Below are 13,966 nucleotides of genomic sequence, written 5' to 3' on the forward strand. Positions count from 1 at the left end.
ATAAAGGCCCTGAGGTGAATGGTTCTTAAATTTCTATTGGAGGAAGACAGAACAGGTGCTCCCCAAGGCCCTCTAGTCTCCTGTTGACCCTCTGCAAGTCAATAGTCTTCTCCTATTCCCTCCCACAAAGAGTGGTCACCCATAGGACCTTGCCCCTCTCCCAAATATCCTAAAGGACCATCTCCAGGGCCACTCGGGTGGCTCAGTGGGGTAAGCCTCTGCCTACGGCTCAGGTCATGGTCTCAGGGTCCTGGGATCGAGCCCTGCATCAGGCTCCCTGCTCAGTGGGGAGCCTGCTTCCCCCTCTCTCTCTCTCTCTGCCTGCCTCTTTGCCTACTTGTGATCTCTCTCTCTCTCTCTGTCAGATAAATTAAAAATGAAATCGTAAAAAAAAAAAAAAAGAGCCATCTCCAGCTTGCACCTGGGGCTGATTGCTGCTCCACTTCACCTCCGACTTGGCTCTTGTTTCTCAGCCAAATAAGATAGAGGAGAGCAGGTCATAACATAGTTCCAGGTAATTTTTTAATTTTAAAAAACCAGTCTTCCCAAACATTGTATTATGGATCAGCATGCCAGTGTCGATTAGAAGTTTACTTTTAACTTTTGTTTGATTGTGGTTCTTTTTTTCTTTTTCTTTTTTTTTTTTTTTTTAAGATTTATCAGTTGAGAGAACAGACTAGCGATAACTTGAGTCAGAGTGGGGGAGGAGACAGAGGGAGAGGGAGGGCAGAGGAAGAGGGAGGGGCAGAGAGGGAGGGAGAAGCAGTCTCCCTGCTGAGCAGAGAAAATGACTCAGGGCTCAGTCCCAGGAAGGCAGGATCATGGCCTGAGCTGAAGACAGAGGCTTAACCAACTGAGCCACCCAGGTGCCCCTTGACTGGTTTTTGATCAAGACCTTACATAATGTTGCAGAAGTAATACCCTGTTTCAGTATCCAAGGACCCCAAAGCCTGCCTTCCTTCCTAGCCCCTCTTTCACCTTGCATCTGGATCTTTAGTTTATTTCCAACTCCCTGTTGCCTTTCAAATAGAAGATTTCAGCATTCTTACCTATTTTCATTTGCCTCTATCAGAATCACAATCTCACTCCCATTTTGCATCCCGCTGATACGGCTCTGTCCCCCTTTCTTTCTCCTTTCATTTAAGCTTTTTACTTGGAAATAATTTCAAACTTGCAGAAAAACTACAAGAATTTAAAAAAAATATTCAGAGCACCAATAACCCTTTCCACGGATTCACCTACTGTTAACATCTGGCGATACATGCTTTATCATTTGCTGTCATCTGTTTGTCCCAATTTTTTTTTTCTGAACCATTTGAGAATAAGTTGGGCATTCAGTTAGTAAATACTTAAGCTGTATTTGCTAAGAATTAGGATTTTCTGCTACATAACCACTGTGGTTATCAACTTCAATTAATATAATGCTGATACCATACTTCTATCTAATTTAGTGTTCATATCCCAATTTTGTAAATTGATCCAATAATTTCTTGCATGACATTCTTTCTTCCATTACAGAATCCAATCAATGACCAGATATTGCATGTGCTTATACCATCTCTTCAGTCTTCTTTTTTTTTTTTTTTTAAAGATTATTTATTTATTTATTTGACAGAGAGAAATCACAAGTAGGCAGAGAGGCAGGCAGAGAGAGGAGAGGAGGAAGCAGGCTCCCTGCTGAGCAGAGAGCCCAATGTGGGACTCGATCCCAGGACCCTGAGATCATGACCTGAGCCGAAGGCAGCGGCTTAACCCACTGAGCCACCCAGGCGCCCCTCTTCAGTCTTCTTTAATCTAGAAATTTCCACAGCCTTTCTTTGTCCTTTATGACATCGATCTTTTTAAAGAATACAGGTCCCTTTTTATTTTTAATCTTTAAAAAATCTTTTTCTTTAAGGATTTTTTTGGGGGGCACCTGGCTGGCTCCATCAGTTGAGCATGTGACTCTTGGTTTTGGCTCAGGTCATGATCTCAGGTCATAGGACAGAGCCCTGCAGTGGGCTCTGTGCTTAGCATGAAGTCTGCTTGAGATTCTTCCCCCCTCTGCTCCTCCTCCTGCTTGTTGTCTCTCCCTCTCTCTCTCTCAAATAAATAAATAAAATCTTTAAAAAAAAAAAAAAAAGCATTTTATTGGGCACTGCAAGCCCCCTTCTCTGCAGCACAGGCCACGGTTACATCACACCCAAACCCTACAGTTCTTTAAAAAAAAAAAAAAAAAAAGAATATTCCTCATTTTGTGTTTGTTTGATTTTTTTCCCTGGGGTTAGGTTCAGGTTATGCATTCCCCACTGGAACACTACAGCTAGAGCCCCATGTGTCTGTCTGCCCCTCGTTGGTAACGTTCAATTTGATAACCTAGTCAAGGTGTTGTTCTATTTCTCCTTTGTATGGTTACTTCTTTCCGCCTACTTACTAATTATCAATCTATGGGACAAAGTTTAAGACCATACATATATGCTTCTTCTCAAAATAACCACCTCCTCAGGTTAGTATTCACTGATAGCTCTTGCCTAACCAATCTTTATTGTGATGACTGCAAAACGATGAGTTTTACCCCCAGCATTCACTCATTTTCCAACTGGCATTCAGCACTATACTGCAAGAGTTATCCTTGCTTCCACTGATTTATTTCTTTGCTTGTCTGTTTGTTATGGAATCCGAGATCCCTAATTTTCTCCAAAGGTCCATCAACCATTACTGTCCTTAATTATGTAGTGCTCAAATATCCCAGATCTGGACAGTGGAAGTCCTTTCAATCTGGCTTCCTGTGTCCTTCTGATACATCTTTATTTATTTACTTATCTATTTATCTCTTTGGTTTTATTTCTATTTATTTGTCGGGGGGAATCAGAGAGGGAGAGTGTGCACAAGCAGGGGGAGTGGCAGGCAGAGGGAGCAGCACCAGAAGCCTGATGACGGACCCGATCCCAGAACCTCGGATTATGACCTAAACCGAAGGCAGACACTTAACCAACTGAGCCACCCAGGCATCCCGAGTTTTTAAATAATCTCTTACTTTCTGCTGTAACAGTATGCTCCAGCCTCAACTTTTGCTTCCACCCTATCCCCAACGTTTCTCCGAAGGCCATCCTTAGATATTACGCAGCAGGATGAACACTTGAAGATGGAGCTTAAGGAACAAGGAGAGGGTTCAAGAAGGCACCATGGTCAGCTATTTCAGATGCTATCGAAAGGCTCAGGGCAGGGCACATCACTTCTTCCACTGTTGTCCCGGGAAGGTGCTCTAGACAAGGAAAGAGGTGTTTGGACCATGGAGATGCAGTTACTGAGACCTCTACTATGTGCTCTGCACTGTGAGGGATACACAGATTATAGGACACCCATTCCAAGGAGGTGGCCCAGCAAAACAGACACACATGTCCATAAATACCCATAATACACCCCTGTGGGTATTTTCATTGTGCTGTCAGTGAGGTACATACAGTGCTTTGGGGGAGTTCTGGGATGAAAGATAGTATGTAAAGCTAGAAGGGTTGGAGTAGTTTTCATCGAGGTGACTTTTGGGTTAGATCTTGAAGGAGAGTAAGATTTGAAAAAATGTTTTTCCCGATGAAAAGGAGGTCACTACTTATGTATGCTGAATCAGATATGACTTTGCAGTTTCATTCAACTAGATCCAGTCTCCTGCTGGGTGCTGTGAAGCACAGAAAGAAGGCCAGTGAATGTAGGGCAGCACGTTTGCTTGATGCCCAAGTAAGGAAAGAACCATCATAATGCCATCTAATTTTTATTTTCAGACACAGATGAAACATGTGCTTCATTCACCAGACTAAGCTTCCACAGTGCTGTGGTCGGTACAGGACTGAATGTGAAGTTGATGCTCTACACAAGAAGAAACCAGACCTGTGCACAAGTCATCAACTCCACGTTTTTGGGGAACTTGAACGTGACCAAGAAAACTACCTTTGTCATCCATGGATTCAGGCCTACAGGTTCTCCTCCAGTTTGGATGGAGGACTTAGTACAGGGTTTGCTTTATGTAGAAGACATGAATGTGGTTGTTGTTGATTGGAATCGAGGAGCTACAACTGTAATATACAACCATGCCTCCAGTAAGACCAGAAAAGTAGCAGCAGTCTTGAAGGGATTTATTGCCAAAATGTTGGTAAGAGAGAATTTTCTTATATGATTCAGGGCCAAATTGAAACTCGTCTATTATCTGGAGATTTAAAACCAAGAGAAATCTGCAGTGAACAGAGGAACTATTTCAAAAACCCGACTAAGCCCCAGGGAAGGGAGAGAGCACAGCTGGAGGGAAGGCCCATAGGTATGGTTGTGCAAGTTGTGCACTGCACAGGATACCCATCTAAGGGAGCACCATTGTCATGCTGTACATTGTAGATCTATATATTTGTTATGATATTTTTCCCACTTAACAGTTAAGTGTCTTCAAGAAGGGATATCTTTTTCTATTTCACATAAAGGTGTCTTTTAGGCAAGAGAGGTTCTGTCTAGGGGTTTTCTGACTTCACTGTGTTAGAGTTTCCATATCTTCTAGAGTTATGTCTTTTCCTAGAAATGCCTAAAATTTTCTGACCCAGTTATCAAAAACCAAAACGGATAGATGTGATCTGATGAGAGATTTGTGTGTGTGTGTGTGTGTGTGTGTGTGTGTGTGTGTGATTTATATTTTTAGAAGACTCAGGAAGATTAAATAAATCTTAAATTTTATTTAGCGATCTATCTCAGGAATTGCCCCCTTTACAAAAAACCAAAATCAAAACCAAAAAACAACCACAAAAAAGTGACTTTATATGAGAACTATCTCAGAGACAATCAGGCCTGGTGGCCACTGTGGCCAGGGGCAGCAGAATTTTCACACAAGCTTCTCAACGCCACAGCCCTGGGAAAGTGAGTAATACTAGCATGACTCACCAAGGGCTGTCCCAGCCCACTGCAGTGTTGCCCCACCCCCACCTCTTTCTTTCCTTCCTTCCTTCTCTGTCCATGGTGACTTCATTAACTGAGCCAGCATGAAGATAAAGGAGTTCACCAAAATGTTTCTTTGCCCTTCTCCTCAACTTAGAGCTGAAATTTAGAGATGTCTCCTCAATTTAGAGATGCCTCAGCTTGATTTCTAGCAGAAGCATGAATGAAGACGCTGTGGCATAAAGGTTAAGGCCCAGACTCAGAGTTGAACAGACTGGTTTGACTTCTGCTCTGCCCCTTCCCAGCTGCCTAATATTGGGCAGGTTACTTTGATTCTGGGTCTCAGTTTCCTCTTCTGTATAATCAGAAGAATGGCATTTACTTTGTGGGGTTGTTGTGACATTTAAGTGAGTTCATAGGTATAAGTTGCTTAGAAATATTTCTCCTAAGAACTGTATCCAAAATCAAATTTAGGAAGTTTCTACAAATGTTGTCAACTCCTCGGCCCCTTCCAATTTATAATGATGGACCTCTTGAAATTCCAGGCACAAGGAGCTTCTTTTGATGACATTTATATGATTGGAGTAAGTCTAGGAGCCCACATAGCTGGGTTTGTTGGAAAGATGTACAAAGGACAGCTGGGGAGAATTACAGGTAAGTCTTCCTTAAATGGGTGTGTGTTAGTCAGCCTGGGCTAGGTGTTCACTGAGGGAACGTGATACGGGCTGTCCAAGTCCTTGGGTTCAAAGCCAGCTCTTCCAATTACATAACCCTTCTGAGTGTGTGTCCTCTTGTGCAAAGGAGAGACCCTGATAATACTGACTTCAGGTTATTCTTTAATAAAATACATAGTAAAATAAAAACACTTGGTAAATTGTATATGCCGTAGAAAAGATTGGTGGTAACTTCCTTTCTCTTCTGGTTAGAAAATACAACTATGGCCCTTGGGGATTTGCTCTGTGCCCTTCAAACAGATAGCCATCTCCCTTTCACTTAATCTAAGATAACCTGAGCCACATACCTAATATGTTTCCATCTCCAAACACAGCTGGAGTCTCATGATAGAAAAATGAGATGGGAATTTTGATAGTGGGTTTTACTCTCTGAATATCAGCTTTCAGGGCAAAGCCAAATGAAAACTCAGAAACACAGCAGGTGGAACCCAAAACAAAAGCTTTCTTGCTGGGTTCTCTTGCCTGCTGCTCCAGTAACTTTCCACAGCCACAGAGGACAGGCTGAGGGAGGCTTTCTGTTTCAGAGACTCAGGGCTTCTCCCCACGTTCACTCCCTTCCCAGAATCCATCTCACACAGAAAGAGCTATTTTCAATCTGGGGAATCTGGAGGGTAGAAGTGAACAGAGGAAGGAGAGATTCAAACCAACTGTATTTGTGAGGTAAACTTTTAGCATTGCAGTCTGAATGTGCTGCTTGACTGGTAGCTCTGAGCAAGTCATTCTCATTTGTTCTCTCTCTGTCTCTGTCTCTGTCTCTGTCTCTCTCTCTCTCTCACACACACACACACACACACACACACACACATCATGAGTGTCTCCTCTAGCCCTGCTCCTCAAGGTCACATTGTTTTGTTTTTCCTGGTTCTTTTTTTCTCACTTTCACCTCAGCGAAAGTAGCCAAGGCCACCCTCATCTTTTTACCTGTTTCCTAGGGAGGCCAAGCTCTTTTTAAGTTTTTAACATTATTATTTTTATGTTTTAGAAAGCAACATGTCCTTTGTAAAAAGTTTCATTTCCTGGGGCACCTGGGTGGCTCAGTGGGTTAAGCGTCTGCTTTCAGCTCAGGTCATGGTCTCAGGGTCCTGGGATCAAGCCCTGCATAGGGCTCCGCACTCAACAGGGAGTCTGCTTGTCCCTCTTCCCTTTCCTCCACTTGTACTGTCTCTCTCTCTTGCTCTCTCTCAAATACATAAATAAAATCTTAAAAAAAAAAAAGTTTCATTTCCCTTATGGGACCAAAGGACAGATAGCTTGAATCTGCTTGTGTCCATTATCTGTTGGGAGCTCTTCTTCTGGTGGGTGGGACTTTCCCCGTGGTATGTTAAGAACCAGAACAGCTCTCCCCAGTCCCTTCCCCCAAAATTCTGGGTTTGTAGTGTTTGCTGATCTCCATGGTTTGAATACCTCACCACTGCTGATTTCAAGCTGCCAGCCTGACATGGCCAGCCACAAAGTTTGGGAAGAAATGAACAAAGTCTGCTGTCCAGTACTGGCCCTGGCAGAATCCAGCCCACCACTGCCTCATTCTGTCTCACCCCTCATTTCGCTCCTAGCAAATCTGTTCCTACCACTACTGTGAGAGTGCAGTTTAACCTGGCTTCTGACCATGGATGGGAATCCCCAAGCCCGCCCGCCTTCCACTCTGGGCCCACATGGCCCTGCTCTGCGGCTGGAACACGGCTAATGGTTCACAGCTCAGTCTTCGGGGTCCCCTGACTTCCCTACGTTCTTCAGATGCCTCATCCTTCCTGATCCCTGCAGTCAGTCTCAGCTGTCCCCCAGAGCAGCTTCGGGGCGAAGCGCTTCTCTTGTCTGCTCACCTCTCACCACCTTTTCGGACTGGCCTTACTGGATTCTGGGTTGGGAATTGGGCCTGTTGCCTAGGGACACCGTTCACACCCAACTCCCCCACCGTGGATGGGTCTGCTTGTTAATCAGCTGGACCATAATGGCTGCTTCATTTCCTCCATTTCTCTTCTTTCATCTGCCCTTCTTCTCGCTTTTTCTTTCCAGGCACCTCTCCAGTTTTTATTTCTTATTAACTTCTTTTTTTTTTTTTTAAGATTTTATTTATTTATTTGGCAGAGAGAGATCACAAGTAGGCAGAGAGGCAGGCAGAGAGAGAGAGGAGGAAGCAGGCTCCCCGCTGAGCAGAGAGCCCGATGCGGGACTCGATCCCAGGACCCTGAGATCATGACCCGAGCCGAAGGCAGTGGCTTAACCCACTGAGCCACCCAGGCGCCCCTTCTCATTAACTTCTTAATGTCATTGTTTTTCTTTTTTAATTTTAAATAGGCTCCCAGCCCAACGTGGCGCTTGAACTCATGACCATGAGATTAAGAGTAGCATGCTCTACTGACTGAGCCAGCCAGGCACCCCCTGTTTCTCATTAACTTCTTTAACACAAATGGTGGAGCCTAAGTGGATTTTAGAATATTCCAAGTACCTACATCACTTGATAAGACATTGCTTTTGCTTCTCAAACTTAAGAGTGTGCCCAAATCCCCTTAGGGGTGCTGGTTACAATGTCAGCTGGCTGAACCAGCACTCTGGGGTCGGGGTCCAGGAGTCCACCATTAAGCAGAAGTTGCAAGTGGTCCAAACACCCTACTTTGAGAAATGACCTTGGAGCTATGCTGTCCAGTCCAGTAGCCACTAGCTACATGCAGCCACTGAGCCCTTGAAATGTGACTAATACAGACTGAGATGTTCTATCAGTGGAAGACACACACTGGATTTCAAAGACTAGGTTAAAAAGCGATATTTAAAAAATCTCAAATATATTGTTTACATGTTAAAACGATAATATTCTGGATATGCCAGGTTAACTAAGTGGGGCTAAATACAGTGTGTCATTAAATAAATCTCCTTATTTCTATTTACTTTTTATTTTTTTTATTTTTATTTTTATTTTTTTTAAAGATTTTATTTATTTATTTGACAGAGAGAAATCACAAGTAGATGGAGAGGCAGGCAGAGAGAGAGAGAGAGGGAAGCAGGCTCTCTGCTGAGCAGAGAGCCCGATGCGGGACTCGATCCCAGGACTCTGAGATCATGACCTGAGCTGAAGGCAGCGGCTTAACCCACTGAGCCATCCAGGCGCCCTCTATTTACTTTTTAAATTGGCTTCTAGAAATTTTTAAATGATACATGTAGCTCACATTATACTTTTATGGGACAGCATTGCCTTGGGGAGTTCACAGGGAACTTGGAGAGGGGAAAATGAGGCCCCTGCAACCGCACGCAAAATGTCAGATGTCTGTCTGCAGAGAGGTCTCTGTAGGATGTCTGTCTGTCTGTCTGTCTGGGGAGAGGTCTAAGGCTTTCATCAAATTCTCAGATTGGTTAATGCTATAATAAAAGTTAATGAGCACCAGCTAGACACTTTTCTGATGATCTTTGAGCAATAAAGAAGAGTTCCATTTTCCCATTTTGTTTCTGTTCTGTAATAATCTCAAAATGTTCTGGATTCAGATCCAGGAGTCTTTTTATAAGTCTTCTGAAGTAGCTGTTAATTCTACCTCCATTTTGCAGATTAAAAAAAACAAAACAAACAAAAAAACCCTGAGGTTTAGAGAAGTAAAATGACATACTTAAGGTCACATAGCTGATTGGTGTTGGGTTTGGGGCCCCAAGTCACATCTCTTCTCTTCCAACGGTCTCTGTCCACACAAATTATATAGCTTTTTAAGGACATTTTAACTGTGATTTTTGGCTGACATTGTAAGCTGATTATGTGTTATGAATTGTCACCAAGGTGATCATATATCCAAGCTTCCTATCCCCATCTCCATTTGTGTGTCCTGATGTAACAACAATCAGTAGCACCCTGATCTGTCTCAAAATTGCTCTGGTTTGAACGTGTGTAGTTGGTCGATTTCTCTGCTGTGGATCTGAAGGCTGCTATAGGCGGGGGCCCTCACTGTTCATTTCCTTAGACCAGAGGTGCTGCTGTCTTATGGGGGAAGGGAGACTTCCTCAGCGAACTCTTTCTAAGGTCCTGAGTTTCTCTTGGTGTGTGGAGAATGTCCTGTGGACTTGCATGTCAGGGTGTTGGTCCATCTCCACCCACATCAGTTTCAGTGGAGAGCCAAGCAAAGAAGAAAAGCTAGAGGGCGGGGATGAGAAAGATTAGGGAGGCTGATCAAGATAGGTCCCGAGGAAGCGAGGGAGTTGGGAGAGGAGAAATAGCAAGATTGAGGCCAGAAATTGGGAAGTCAGGCAAGAATGCCATCTCTTGGATTTTATCTCTAACACCAGGGGATGGAAGATGCCATTTAAAATGACTTTTAGACTCAGGGCTCTGAGACATCTTTTGGAGTCTTCTTCACTCCAGGTGGGTTTCTAGAAAGCCAGGCCTTTGGGCAGCTCTGGTGGTGCATCGTTGACTGTGTTGTCATTTAAAGCTTTTAGTTTGTGGTTACAACATCACGGGAGCTGCACTCTTGTTTTTCCAGCTGAGGGTTAGGAACGCCCAGCTCACATGGACCTAAGGCAAGAAGTTAGCCCAGGCAGCTGTGAGGTGGGTTAGTTCTACAGGAACTGACACCCACTTTATTTCCCTTGCTGATACCTGGCCTGACCAGTGAGCTTCACACTTTCCCACCGTGCTTGCCAAACCCAGTGCGATGAAACCAAGAGCTCAACAAAGAGAGGTCATTGCGTTGTGAGGCTGCGGCTCTGATGAAGACACTTGATCTCCCTGAGCCTTGCTTCCTGCATCTGTAAAATGGGAATAATAGCTACCCTGCCTCCCACAGGCTTGTGATGTGGGTCATATGAGCTAGTATATAGGAATAAAAATTGACACCGTAAAGGAGTTTTATTAATAACAAGAAGGAAAGGTTGAGGGAAGTTTCTGGACCATTTAAGATGGAATATGCATAAGTATAACATCTGCTTTTTATAAGTACCCTCAGGCACTTTTTTCCTGATGAACCGGTTGATTCCCTTGCCCTGGTCCCCCTGGCACTTGGTGCCTTCGAGCCCTGCTAAGTAAGGCACAGCCCCTAATGGTGTCTGGATGCCATTCCCAGGGGGCATGGCCAGGGTAGCCATGTCTTCTGTGGGAAAAGACCATGGGGCTGTGGAAAGGAGCCTGACAAAGCGGAATGGGAATGTGAGTGCTTGCCCACCCGAGAGTGCCCCATCTCCTGTTTGCCATCCTCCTGCGGAGGGATCAAAAGCCTGGCCACTTGTGACTCATGGTATGGGGCTGCCAACCTGACTCGGTTTTCTTTCCAGGTCTCGACCCTGCGGGCCCTTTATACAATGGGAGACCTCCTGAGGACAGATTAGATCCTGGCGACGCACAGTTTGTTGACGTCATCCATTCCGACATTGACGGTAACAGTCCTTTCCTTGTGGGTCCATGAGCACCCCCTCCCACACTCCTAAAGAGTCTCCCCCTGAAGTTCCTCTGGATCCCTCTTTTCCTGCAGGCCAGGGTTCCAAATCCACTGAAACACTGAAGGGACACTGGTTTAATGTAGGCATCTGAGTTGTCTTGCTGGAGTGGAGGTGCTTTTCCCATCAACATTTCTTATTTATTTATTTATTTATTTATGATTTATTTGACAGAGAAAGACACAGTGAGAGAGGGAACACAAGCAGGGGGAGTGGTAGAGGAAGAAGCAGGCTTCCCGCTGAGCAAGGAGCCTGATGTGGAGCTGATCCCAGAACCCTGGGATCACTACCTGAGCTGAAGGCAGACGCTTAATGACTGAGCCACCTAGGTGTCCCATTTTTTTATTTTTCAAGTGATCATCTTGACCAATTAAGGCTGATTTACTTGCACACCGTGTGGACAAATGTTTCCATATATGAAGCAGGCTTTGGATGCATGATTTCTGTTTTTGTTGGTTCTTTCTCATTATTTTCTTAAGCTGAAAGATGTGTTCAAATGTTGTGTCTTTATGGAGAGCGATTTTGAGTCATTTGGAGCTCTCCAGCTCTCTCTGGATCTTCTGGCCATTTCTGTCTTTCCTGGTGCTGATATCATATCTGGGGTTGGGTACATGATATGGGGGTTAGGGTGATGTTAAAGATGGCTTTTTATATCCAGACGTCTGGGAGAAGAGCCAGAGTAGGAACCTGGCGGGGTGTGGGGCGGCGCTGAGGGGACAGAACAGAGTAGTCTTTAATAATAAACCCTTTTTGAGGGCATCTGGGGGCTCAGAGGGTTAAGCCTCTGCCTTCAGCCTAGGTTATGATTTCAGGGTCCTGGGATCAAGCCCCTTATCAGGCTCTCTGCTCAGTGGGGGAGCCTGCGGCCCCCTCTCTCTTGCCTGCTTCTCTGCCTACTTGTGATCTCTCTCTCTCTGTCAAATACATAAATAAAATCTTTTTAAAAAATAATACATCCTTTTTGTGATATAACAACCTGAAAAATCCTTGATCAGGGGCCCCTGGGTGGTTTAGTCTATTAAGCGTCCAACTCTTCATTTTTAGCTTAGGTCATGCTCTCAGGGTCAGTGGTTCGAGCCCTGTGTCTGGCTCCACGCTCAGCGCAGAGTCTGCTTGTCCCTCTCCCTCTGCTCCTCTGCTCCTCCCCACCCCCTCGTGCCCTGTCTCTAAATATATAAATAAATAAAATCTTGGAAGGAAGGAGGGAAGGAAGAATGGAAGGAAGGGAGGAAGGAAGAAAGGAAAGAAGGAAGGAAGAAAGAAATTGCTGTCTTTTATTTTTTTATAATTTTTTATTTTTTATAAACATATATTTTTATCCCCAGGGGTACAGGTCTGTGAATCACCAGGTTTACACACTTCACAGCATTCACCAAAGCACATACCCTCCCCAATGTCCATAATCCCACCCAGAAATGGCTGTCTTTGCACAAAAAGAAAAATCCTTGATCCCCTGTCACAGGCTGTCTGGTGTGATATTCAGCAACTGCTGGCCTTAAGAGGAAATGTCTCTGTGAAATGGATGCATTCTTACTATGCAGTTTGCAAAGTATTACCTTCCTAAAGTACAGTCCCTCAATGCCATTTTAATGCTTGATGGAATAGAGTAATTTATTTTTTTATTCGTGGAGAGAGAGTGAACTTTGAGGAAAGAGAATAAACTTTGCCATCAGGCAGAGGCAGGGCTGAGATCCCAGGTTCTGTCTTCTCCATGGTATCATTTAGTTCAGTAAGCCCTCTGAACCTCAGTGTCATCATCTGTAACTTACTTCATCTGAATTTACCAGTGGACACTTTTTAGACATTGTGAAAATGAGAAGAAGGGTGTGTACAGCACCTAGTACCATGCCCACAGACACGTGTAGGTTCTCAGTACATAATAGCTGCTATTATTGCAATGTTGCACTATCTGTATACGTGTACAAATAATCATTTAAGTCAAGTCAAGCACTTTACTGATTATTTTGTGGTTACAGAGTTAAAGAGGATAAGCAGTTATTAAATCAATCTACAATTATTTTGGCCCCCATTTTCTAGGAAAGTCTCCAATTTAAAAAATTTTGTTTCTTACAAAGTAAACGTTCATTTTTTTCTTTTTTCTTATTCATTAAAGACTGACATGAATGCAGTTAAGAGGCCCAGGAAACACCCGCAATTTGAGGGTTCCAGGCAAATATAAAGAAGAAATGTTATCATTTTATCAGACTTGCTGTGAATGAGTGATCAAAACCCCCTGCCTATAGAGAAAGAATGGAAATAAATTTCATTGCTGTCTTCATAGTCTCGTATTTGGAAATCACTGCTTTCTAACTAACTAGCTGGGTAACTTTGGACAAAATATTTAAATAGGTATAACAACAACAACATAGTCCCTGCCTATATTCTTCCAGCAAATGAACTATGCAACGTGAAAAGTTCAAAAATAAAAGCACAATATGTTCTTCTCTAGCCCTGGGCTACAGGGAACCATTAGGAAACATAGACTTCTACCCAAATGGAGGATTGGATCAACCCGGTTGTCCCAAAACGATATTGGGAGGTAAGTGCAGATCCTTCACATCTTGCACAGTAGTGGTTTTAAAAGGCTTATTTTAAAAATCTGATCTTATTCTATGGGTAATAGTTTTTAATAGAAAACAAATAATCTGAGAAGATAGATGCAGTGTTAGTATCAATTATGTCTTAAAAATTATTACTCAAATACACTATTTAAAAAAATATATAACAGCATTATTTACAATAACCGAGATATGGAAGCAACCCAAGTTTCCACCGATAGATGAATGGATAAAGAAGATACGGTGTATTTATACAATGGAATATTTCTCAGTCATGAAAAGGAATGAATTAAATCATTTGCCACAACATGGATGCATCTAGAGGGTGTCATGCTAAGTGAAATTAGTCAGAGAAAAACAAATACCACATGATTTCAC

The 13,966-nt window shown here is 43.5% G+C and overlaps 1 protein-coding gene across 1 annotated transcript in view; it reads left to right on the forward strand.

Moving 5' to 3' along the window:
• The window catches only part of LIPH (lipase H), a 46,889-nt gene that overhangs the window by 16,342 nt on the left and 16,581 nt on the right, over positions 1 to 13,966 (forward strand). Inside the window, exons 2-5 of the mRNA XM_059391352.1 lie at positions 3,759 to 4,126; positions 5,436 to 5,544; positions 10,869 to 10,970; positions 13,480 to 13,569. Coding sequence (XP_059247335.1) covers positions 3,759 to 4,126; positions 5,436 to 5,544; positions 10,869 to 10,970; positions 13,480 to 13,569 — 669 coding nt within the window. The remainder of the gene's footprint in view (positions 1 to 3,758; positions 4,127 to 5,435; positions 5,545 to 10,868; positions 10,971 to 13,479; positions 13,570 to 13,966) is intronic.

This window comes from Mustela nigripes, chromosome 2, assembly GCF_022355385.1.
Source record: "Mustela nigripes isolate SB6536 chromosome 2, MUSNIG.SB6536, whole genome shotgun sequence".
Classification (NCBI taxonomy): Eukaryota; Metazoa; Chordata; class Mammalia; order Carnivora; family Mustelidae; genus Mustela; species Mustela nigripes.